Source organism: Gymnoscopelus microlampas (assembly GCF_963454915.1).
Source record: "Gymnoscopelus microlampas genome assembly, chromosome: 8".
Lineage (NCBI taxonomy): Eukaryota > Metazoa > Chordata > Actinopteri > Myctophiformes > Myctophidae > Gymnoscopelus > Gymnoscopelus microlampas.
Genome location: NC_139945.1, coordinates 1421301 through 1433015, shown reverse-complemented (window position 1 = coordinate 1433015; position 11715 = coordinate 1421301). Strand labels below are relative to the sequence as shown.

General features: G+C 45.0%; 1 protein-coding gene across 1 annotated transcript in view; it reads right to left on the bottom strand.

Annotated features, from left to right (window-relative positions):
• Positions 1-658: 658 nt before the first annotated feature.
• ankrd13b (ankyrin repeat domain 13B) overlaps positions 659-11715 on the bottom strand; it is a gene marked incomplete at both ends in the record, with an annotated part of 41521 nt that continues 30464 nt past the window's right edge. The window contains 7 exons of the mRNA XM_084064033.1: positions 659-866; positions 1306-1385; positions 2731-2906; positions 3679-3891; positions 4699-4856; positions 7690-7823; positions 8639-8703. Coding sequence (XP_083920159.1) covers positions 659-866; positions 1306-1385; positions 2731-2906; positions 3679-3891; positions 4699-4856; positions 7690-7823; positions 8639-8703 — 1034 coding nt within the window. The remainder of the gene's footprint in view (positions 867-1305; positions 1386-2730; positions 2907-3678; positions 3892-4698; positions 4857-7689; positions 7824-8638; positions 8704-11715) is intronic.

Sequence of the window (11715 nt, the reverse complement as noted above, 5' to 3'; positions counted from 1 at the left end):
TCCAAAACCTTTCAGCATGGAGAAATGTGTTGTCTCCCTGTGACCAAAGCTATTGAAAACAGCAGATCTACAAGCATTACGCAAATACGATTTAAGGACCTGAGACGTGCCCAATGTCTAAAGCAGGGGTCTTCAACGTTTTCAGGCCAAGGACCCCCTAGCTGAGAGAGAGATGAAGCAGGGACCCCCCCCTCTATATCGTATAAAATTGTGTTTCAGATCAAACCTTTTTTGTTTACTTGGTCTGCTCTTATTTTCCCTCTAGTCTACACCTATACCTCTTTGCCAAAAATAGCAGATCTACAAGCTCACAAGTTGTAGATCTGCTATTTTTGGCTAAAGATCTCCTCAGAAAAGGGATGCTAGGGTTCAAGTGGTTAAGGTAAAAAAAAAAATCTTATCACACAAAGATTTGGCGGACCCCCTGTTGTAACTCTGAGGACCCCCTAGGGGTCCCGGACCCCCTGTTGAAGACACCTGGTCTAAAGGGCGGATCACCCTGAAGCTAGGCACAGCACCGCCACTAGGGGGTCACTATGGTGGCTTGCTTCAGACGCTCGCAGTGTCGTCCAATCCTTTTCTCCCATGTGACCTGTTTTGTTTTTTTTTCTTCCTCCAGACCCCTCCCCCCTGGACCTCCGCGTCGGCCAATCGGCTCTCACTTCTCCATGAGTGACAGCCGGATGATCCTCTCCAGCTCTTCCTCCTCCCGCCGCCTCCGAAGCTCCGCCTCCTGCTGTTCGCGCGCGGAGATCTCCATGGCGACGCGCAGCTGCTCGTCGTAGCTGCTGCTGCAGCCGATTGGCTGCTTCCTGGTGGGGGTGGAGCCCAGGCTGGAGGGAGGGCGGGGCTTGTGCTGAGGCGTTCTGGGTAGGGGAATGGGGGCGGGGGGGGGGGGGGGATAAAACATTAGGCTTTGATGAGATGTGAATGGAATGATTTATTACATTTAATGTGATAAACTGAATCATATAATCTGTCTTATCCACACATCTGATGTGCAGATAATTATTGTTAAAACAACACATTATAATCCATCCCTCCCTCAGAGGGATGGATTCAGACAGACAGACAGACAGACAGGCAGGCAGGCAGGCAGGCAGGCAGGCAGGCAGGCAGGCAGGCAGGCAGGCAGGCAGGCAGGCAGGCAGGCAGGCAGACAGACAGGCAGGCAGGCAGGCAGGCAGGCAGGCAGGCAGGCAGACAGGCAGACAGACAGGCAGGCAGGCAGGCAGACAGACAGACAGACAGACAGACAGACAGGCAGGCAGGCAGACAGACAGACAGACAGACAGACAGACAGACCTCTCCACGCGGGTGGGGTCACCACAGGGGAGGGGGTGAGTTCCCGGCTTGCTATTGGTCAGCGCTTCCCAGATGGTCACCTTGGACGGGAAGAGGAAGGTTCAAAGGTCACATTCAGACAAGCAGGACAGGAAGTGGCCCGATGAGTTAATTTTGTCGACTAAGACTAAGAATAAAAGACTAAAAGACCAAGGTTTTGATATTTAATCGACTAAGACTAGACTAAGACTAAACAATTTCAGAAGACTAAAATAGGACTAAAACTAAATGGTGTGTTATTCAAAAGACTAAGACTAAGACTAAATCATAATTTGCTGTCGAAATGAACACTGAGTTAAAGGGCCTTTTTGTTCCCGGCAGCAGTTAGTATGTGTTCTAACACAGGACATTAAAGACATTCTATACAACAGTTAGTATGTGTTCTAACACAGGACATTAAAGACATTCTATACAACAGTTAGTATGTGTTCTAACACACAGGACATTAAAGACATTCTATACAACAGTTAGTATGTGTTCTCACACAGGACATTAAAGACATTCTATACAACAGTTAGTATGTGTTCTCACACACAGGACATTAAAGACATTCTATACAACAGTTAGTATGTGTTCTCACACAGGACATTAAAGACATTCTATACAACAGTTAGTATGTGTTCTCACACAGGACATTAAAGACATTCTATACAACAGTTAGTATGTGTTCTCACACAGGACATTAAAGACATTCTATACAACAGTTAGTATGTGTTCTCACACAGGACATTAAAGACATTCTATAGAGCAGTGGTTCTCTCAGGTCACCACCTGTAAATAACGTTTTCCTCCATGGCACCCCTGAATGACATTGTTACTTTATAACACCTTTTGTCACATTAACGGTACGTAAACATGTAAATCTGTCCCCTAAAGTGGCAGTATGTCACGAGGAAAATAAGGGAGAATATTTGTTACCATTAGGACAGACTGAAAATTACAATTTATCCTTGTCGTTTAACCACTTAAACCCCAGTATTCCTGTTCTGGGGGAACATTCACCAAAAAATAGCCGATCTACAAGCTCACAACGAGTCACATTGTGACGCGTTGTGAGCTTGTAGATCTGCTATTTTTGGTCTAGACTTGGTTAGACTTGGTGTATTGTAGGCTGAAAAAGAACGCAGCAAGTACAGTTTAACTAGGGTCCGTTTTACTAAGTATTGAGGGTCTAAGTGGTTAAACTGAAGGGACATTGATACATTCCAGATATTATCAAAGTATTCTGAGGCACCCCTGGACGTGCGTTAAGGCACCCTACAGTATGTAACTTCTCCCTGTGTTCACATAACAAATAATATATAGCCTACATTTTAACCCATCATTTTCTTTATGTAGCAGCAGTCATTAGCCACTGCAGTGAAATGAAATGGACATAAAGCATACCTGGTCATACTCTGTCCCGGCCTCTAACAGACTCTGTTGGATGGCGAACTGCAGCAGATCCTCCTCTTCCTCCCGGATGCCTTCCTCTCCCTCTCTCTGCTTTCCTCCCGGGATGATGCTGTATCCTGGAGGAGGCTCGAACACACAGGCTGGGATGTCTGCCGCTACACACGACACTGGAGCACAAACACACACACACACACACACGCACACACACACACACACGCACGCACGCACGCACGCACGCGACACACACGTTTGTCTTGACTTGTGAGGACATCAGCATTTTCAGACGAAAAATAGCCTATAATCTAATATTATATATTTTTCGGTGCATGACACTGGTGTGAAACTAATAACATATTGGCCATAACTCAAACCACAAACCATAACTCTAACTTCTGACTAAATAAAGGAAAAAGAAAGAAAGAACTTCTAAATGTGTCATCCGAAACCTTACCCCAACATGAATCTTTTTCTTATTGTGAACGTATCTAAAAAAATACCTTTGCATTTTTTGTCACGTAAACGAACACAAACAAAGCTGATTCTGCCTGTATATGTACTGAAAACACAGTGTTTGAAAACAAAAAAAGTCAACATGATGTAGATTTACAGTAAGTTATTTATATTATGCAGAAAACCTACAATGCCTTAACGTTTGTTTAAGTGCTAAAAGACAGACTTTGAGAGTTGGTTTAAACTGTAAAATGTATGAAGAGACTTCATTACATTAGGATTTATTCATTTACTTAGGATTATACAGTTACTACAATGACTCGGTAAAAATGCGCGTGCGTGCGTGCGTGCGTGCGTGCGTGTGTTTGCGTGTGTGTGTGTGTGTGTGTGTGTGTGCGTGCGTGCGTGCGTGCGTGCGTGCGTGCGTGCGTGCGTGCGTGCGTGCGTGTGTGTGTGTGTGTTTGTGCGTGCGTGCGTGCGTGCTCTCACTTGTAGAACTGGAGCTGGAGACACTGCCAGAGGAGTCACTGCCCGGAGAAGGACTGTCTGTCCTGTCTGTCCCCCTCTGCCTGTCTCCCTGCTCCGCCTGTCTGTCCCCCATGTCCGCCTGTCTGTCCCCCTCGTCCCCCCTCCCCTCGTCCTCACAGCCGTTGAGGTTGCAGAAGGAGATGCGGGCGTTGAGGATGTGGTAGATGGGGATCTCTGGAGGAGGAGAAACATAATAATAATATTTATAATAATATTAATAATCACTAAATTCAGCTCGAACACGGGTAAAATGCATCCTACTTACTGCAAGCAGGACAACAGATCTGAGATCACAAACCCCACAGAGCAGAGCATAAAATACAGTTTTACATGAACATAACATTGAACCTTCAATGCATAATTAATTTACCACATATCATAGTACAATCCATAGAAACACAAAAACACAGAATCAACACACTATAACAATATGAACTAAATGCCACAGGGAGGAGGCCGGGTATGGGGGCGTGAGTGAGATGGCTTGTAGCGAATGAGAATGACAAGAGGTTGAACCTACTGACTTAAAGGAGTAATAAGCTTGTTGGCGAATGAAGGGGGGGGTGGGGGGGTGTCCGGGGAGAGTGAATGAAGTATATAACATTATGCCTTCCGTGTCTACATGAACTATCGTTACACTGAATTAGTGGCACAAGCACAAGACTGCTAAATAAGAAAAACAAATGAACATCTTCTGTGGTAGAACGCTGATCTTTTTTTCTTTTTTTTGCCTGCCGGTGTTCTCGGCATGGTTTCGGGTTTCAAGCAGTGTGTGTGTGTGTGTGTGTGTGTGTGTGTGTGTGTGTGTGTGTGTGTGTGTGTGTGTGTGTGTGTGTGTGTGTGTGTGTGTGTGTGTGTGTGTGTGGCCACATGTGGAGGAGGACCATGTAGACGTCACGGGAAAAGGAAAAAAACGTGTAGGTCTACACGTGAATTGGAATTTGGCTCATGTCTCTCTTATGTATATCTAATGTCTCTCACCTATCTTGACGGGGAAGCCGGGCGGCAGGCGCAGGGTGATGAAGTCACGCAGCTTGGCGAATAGGGTGTTAGAGATGGCCATGAGGTCAATGATGGGCGCCACCTGTTCCGCCAGGGAGAGGGGGTGAGACTCACACAGCCACAGCTTGGCCTTGAACCTGTGAACACACACACACACACACACACACACACACACACACACACACACACACACACACACACACACACACACACACACACACACACACACACACACACACACACACACACACACACACACACACACACGTTTGTATAACTGTATAGGATATTCATTCAGTGCAATAACAAAACAGAGTTTTCAGTGTTTACGCTAGATCTAGTTATAAGATATGTAGTGGGGGTCCCTGCTTAATTTCTCTCTCATCTATACAATAAGTAGTGGTGGTCCCTAAGGGGTCCCTGGCCTGAAAGAAACATTGAAGACCCCTGATCTACATGACTAATCATAATCTTCTCTACAAATAAAAAAGCAACCGTTTCTCTAGTGAGGAAAATGGACCTAACAATGTCTAGTTCTAATATTCTATCTACTATACTGGGATATGTGGCCCTCACAAGAATAGTAATACAAGTACACACAAACACACACACACACACACACACACACACACACACACACACACACACACACACACACACACACACACACACACACACACACACACACACACACACACACACACACACACACACAAACAAACATAAATCATGCTGATAAGCTGACACTATCCGGTCACAGGGGAATCGTTTTGTTCACAGCATAACAACCAAATGAGGCTTAAACTAAGTGTAATTAGGGGGGAAATGTATGTTTTCTTTTCTAGCAATTATTTCCATGGCCAGAAATCCACAGAGCTATTGATTACGTCTATTGATTAGAAACCTTCTCCAAAACACCCTGGACAACGCTCCACACGTCCTAGACTCTTCTGTCTTCTCTGAAACACCCTGAACAACGCTCCACACGTCCTAGACTCTTCTCCCTTCTCTAAAACACCCTGGACAACGCTCCACACGTCCTAGACTCTTCTCCATTCCCTAAAACACTCTGGACAACGCTCCACACGTCCTAGACTCTTCTCCCTTCTCTAAAACACCCTGGACAACGCTCCACACGTCCTAGACTCTTCTCCCTTCTCTAAAACACCCTGGACAACGCTCCACACGTCCTAGACTCTTCTCTCTTCTCTAAAACACCATGGACAACGCTCCATACCTCCTAGAATATTTTCCCTCCTGGATCTGAAACAGTGGAACAAACTCCCCATTGCAGTTAGAACTGCAGACTCACTCCCAATTCACTCACCTCTTCAGACTTCAGTGTCCCCCTTCCTGCCACACTCTGCCTCGATGGATGCTAACGACTCACCAATATATGACGACCATGCAGACATACCTTGGACATTTGTTCTCATGTTTTTGTTATTTAGGCTTGTTTTTCTTGACCACAATTTTAAATGTTATTTAGACAGCATGTTATTTAGATTTAGATGTTTAAGAAAGTAGGTAGCTGATATATTGCACTTTTACCTTAGCGCTAGGTATACTCTTAGTTGCTTGTTTTTGCAGGAAATGCACTTAAAACTTCTGGTGATTAGTAGTTTCGTTCCCTACCTATGTTGAATGCACTTATTGTAAGTCGCTTTGGATAAAAGCGTCTGGTAAATGACTGTAATGTAATGTAATGTAATGTAGATGCTAGGTTCATTGTTTACCTGGTAACCTATAGTTTCAATGTACATATGATTATTGTTGATAGCATATTGTTTAGACTGATGCTAGGTCCATTGTTTTACCCGTGATCCTAGTTGACACTACACTATCTGTCTGTATATGTATATATTCTATGTATATGTTTACCTTGTTTACTGTAAGTCACTCTGGATAAAGAGCGTCTGATAAATAACTACATTGTAAATTGTAGATCTATTGAATGGATCTATTGATTATAATACCTGCATCCATCCACGGGTTTCAGTTCTGTTCAATGAATGTTACGGGTCCATGTGGTTCCACTTGCACACTCTCAGAGTTAAAACCTCAGGATGTGAATTCAGTTGGTGGATACAATGCAGCATTCTAACTGCATCAGTCTCATACACTCATACAGAACAATATGCACATATGGAAGCAAAGCAATATTTCAGAAGTCTCATCTATTTCAGGCTCCAGGAGCTTTGGGTTCTGACTCTCTCGTAGCAGTTTAAAATTCTGATCGCCTCACATCTTCTTAGGCGAGGCACTGTGTGTGTGTGTGTGTGTGTGTGTGTGTGTGTGTGTGTGTGTGTGTGTGTGTGTGTGTGTGTGTGTGTGTGTGTGTGTGTGTGTGTGTGTGTGTGTGTGTGTGTGTGTGTGTGTGTGTGTGTGTGTGTGTGTGTGCGCTCTGACTCATATTAGGTAAAGTAACCGCAATGTCAAAGGAAGTAGAATTGTACTGTTAATCAGTCTATCATTAAAGGGCGGCAGTGGCTCAGGGGTAGAGTGGCCGGTAGGGCGGGCGGATGGTGAACCAGTTCGATCCCAGTTCGATTCCCCAAAGTTAGTGTTGAAGTGTCCTTGAGCAAGACACTGAACCCCTAATTGCTCCCGATGAGCAGGTTGGTCAAACAAAACAGTAAAGACATAAATAACAACACAACTAAAAGCAGGAGTGAAGAAATTAGTCTTGAGCTGTGCTTTAAAACTGTCCACAGAGGGTGCCTGTCTTATGTGTAAAGGGAGTTTATTCCAAGCCGTCGGCCCGTAGAAGCAGAATGCTGCTTCACCATGTGTTTTATATGTCATTGTAGGCACTTCGAGTAGGCCAGCACTAGAAGACCTGAGGGGGCGGTTTGGAACGTATCAAGGGAGGAGGTCATATAGAGGTAGGAGGGTGCCAGACCATTTAGAGCTTTACAAACAAGTAAAATAATTGCGTGCGCGCGCGTGCATGTGTGTGCGGTACAGTACCGTTGTGTCTTGGTGGTCAGGTGACAGGGGTGTCCTATGTCCCTGGGGTTGAGTGACAGGTTGGGGTTGAAGTATTCCTCTGCTGTCAGAGCGGCTGGGTTTGTCACCGAGCAGGACATCTGTGTGACCAGAGCCTGTACACACACGCACACGCACACGCGCACGCGCACGCGCACACGCACACACACACACACACACACACACACACACACACACACACACACACACACACACACACACACACACAGGTTTAGGAGAAAAAATTCGGAGTCGCACCTGTGATACATATATATATATATATATATATATATATATATATATATATATATATAGGCTGGTCTAGTCTAGGTGGGTGTGGCCTGCCTTGCCATTTAACTCTTGCCCTATAGGTGAGCAGGGTGTGGCCTCCTGGTCTGATGGCTCATTGGAGAGCACCTGGGCCCAGTGCCTCCAGGAGGCTATAAAAGACCTGCCAGGCCAGTCTCTGTGAGATCTTGAGGAGAACAGAACGGTCTCCACCAGCTCTACATCCAATTCTAATGGGGGATAGAGTTTCGGAAGTTATCCAAGTTCTACCCCCCTTGGGGGTATGGGGGGGGTAGACCTTGGGAAACTTGGGAACTTGGGGTTATTAGCCCTTGTTATGATTATGTTTGTTACTTTCCATCCACACGCCTCGCACCACACTGCTCCACATGCACACCTACACCACTGACTTACTGACTACATACCTCATAGGATCCTTAAGATGTTCTGTTCACCTTCCTTTAGTTACTGTCTTTAGGCCTGATTCTTAATAAATACACCTTCTGTTACCTTTTACCCTGGTCTCCTCCCCAATGATTGTCATGGCCCAGAGCCAGCTGTGACACACCCTGACAGTTTTAACGTACACTAAACCGTGGGTGTCTACCATGTGTCATGTGACATGTGTCATGTGACTACTCACCCCGTTATTGGGTCCCATGTGCTGCTCAGCGATGCCCAGGAAGTTCTGTAAGGGTGTCTTCCCACCTGGACACAACGACAGGGAGGAGAATGAACCATCACAACGACAGAGAGGAGAATGAACCATCACAACGACAGAGAGGAGAATGAACCATCACAACGACAGAGAGGAGAATGAACCATCACAACCACTTTAGAAAAAATCATGGAATATTCTCCGTTGTCCTCACAGAGAAAAATAAATTGTCCAGCCGCGATCCACCATTCCAGAGCTATGACCGTTTGAATGAATCCTTTAACATGGCAGATGCCTAGATGTTTTTTGTTGTTGTGATCACGTGATCTCTGGGTGTACTCTTCTTCGGTGGTGCTTGGATCATTCACAGTTCATATGAATGGTCTGTAGTCCCACTGTTTCACCCCTGCTGGTTGCAGAAGCAATTAGGCTCTATCCAAGCGGATGGGTTTTTGGACGAACTTTACACTTGCTTTTATTACCTTAATACACATTGTCATAAATACTATATGCTTCCAGTCACTAGTTTAAAGTCTTCTTTCAATCACAATGACATGCGTTTTGGTAAATTATGGTCCCATTTATTTAAAAAATAATAATGATAAAAGTAGGGAATGTTTCTAAGGTTGCTACTGGTTCTACCGACTGAAGACCCCGCCCTCGCTGCCGTGGCAGCCAATAGCATTCATTTCGGGACCGGATATACAAAGATGGCGGATTTGAAATTGCGGAAAAATAGGCTTTATTTACGGTCTGTAGAAACCGGGGGGGGGGGGCGTAACGCAGTCCATATTTTTTAAAGGTTTATGGTAACTACACAACCCAAACCTTTACCAACGTGTCCTAGCCCTTGTATGAATGTGTTAACGTTTATAAACCCATGAATATTTATGTTTTAAAGTGTATGTATGAATATGTATGTGTAAAGGCGGATTTCCATATGCATGGCCTCACCCTACCCCACACCACACCGCCCACTTGTGCCTTGGTCTCCACTACAATGAAGTGGGTAGAGTGGTGTGTAAGTGGTACTAAACTGGTGCCTAAAAAGTACCCAGTCCTGGGCCTCTGAGCTAGGCCAAGCTGGGCCACGTGCACAGGTGATTTGCATTTGTATACAGGACAGTTGGCCACTCACCTACATTACATTGTTAGGCAAACATTTACATTACAAATGAGTGTCAATGACCGGAGTCTGCTACTCATACCTGTGGATTTGAGCAGGGGTACTTTTGTGTAATGGAAACGGTAGATATTTTGATGTGGTGTGGTGTGGTGTGGTGTAGTGTGGTGTGGTGTGGTGTGGTGTAGTGTGGTGTGGTGTGGTGCTTAAGATGCATTGGAAAGGGGGCTTTAGAGTGGTGTGTCCATATGTGTCTTTTACATGTGACCTCAGTGTGTCTGTCAGCTACATAGATAACCATCTGGTGACAGAGGAGAGGAGAGGAGAGGAGAGGAGAGGAGAGGAGAGGAGAGGTCATAGCGCAGTGGTTCTCAAACTTTTTCATGTCAAGGACCCCCAAATTGACACTTATTAGCCCGCGGACCCCCATTTGAAAAGATATGCCAGGACCCCCCATAAGAGAAGATTTTTATGGCTCTCTAGCAGTGATTCTCAACCATTTTAATTTCAAGGACCCCCAGTTTGACATGCATTAGGGCTACGGACCTCCATTTAACGGCATTTCTATCTCTGGGACCCCCATTTATAAAATCAATGTTGATTTAACTCTGAGAATGTACAAATGGAACCAAATGGACCCGTTAGGGTCCATTTGGTTCCATTTGTACACTCTCTGAGTTACAGACATATAAGTGTCCATTTGGTTACTATCCATAATTTAGCTGGGGACCCCCTGGAACTCCCTCAAGGACCCCTGGTTCACTTTGAGAACCAATGTCATAGAGGTCATTCAACAGTTGGTGTCTTCAAAGAGAACACAGGTCTCATACATACTGTCTGTCAGGCAGAAACCTTGTATCTCCACAATTCACCTTTTGAAAGTGAAAGTGAGTGTGTGACTGTTATATCATACTATAACATTATCAAACTAATGAAAAGTATCAACAACAGCTTGTGACGTCTGACCTAATGTACTCATCCTACAGGGGTCACGTTTACCCCCCCCCCCCCCATTCTAAATTCCCATAACGTGTTTAACATCGCAACATATCAGAACTGTGTTCCAGAAATAAACAAATGATCCCGACGGTTTGACTCTTATGGGTATGAAGCATTAACAGATGGCGAGAAAACACTATGTTACCGCCGCCTAATTAGTTAAATTCTCACCAAAAACAGACTGTATCAAATATGAGTGACTGACTATCATAAATAAATGGTAAATGGTGCATTTATATAGCGCTTTTATCCAAAGCGCTTTACATAGATTTTGCATTACATTCACCCATTCACACACACACACACACACACACACACACACACACACACACACACACACACACAGATGGAGGAGGAAACCATGCAAGTCACCAACCTGCTCAGCGGGAGCAGTTAGGGGTTCAGCGTCTTGCTCAAGGACACCTCAACACTAACTCTGGGGGAGCCCGGGATCGAACTGACCATCCGACCGCTCTACCGGCCATTCTACCCCCGAGACACTGCCGCCCCCTGCAGTATAAACGATACAGAGCCTCCTCCCTGACAATATTGCCGGGACGGTTTGTTTATTTTTGGACAACGATTCTTATAGAGCACCGAAGTCCTGACGTCACTGCCAGTAGAGGGCGCTTTCCGTGTTGCTTTCCGCAGGTTCGTGGCTTTACTTTTTGTGTTGATATCCTCATTGGGGAATCTTAGATCGCTATATAGATAGAATAACTGTGTTCCAAACATAAACACACCACCCTGACGATTTTACTCATATGGATATGAAGCATCGACTGAAGGTGTAAATGTACACATTTACCCAAAGAGTAACACAATATAAACACTAAAAACGAGCCAAACAACCCAAAGACTACATTTCCCATGAACGCAGCTGCTGTGGGGACAGTGATATCAGACCCGGAAGTAGTAGTTCTTAAGACTTTTAAGGCAG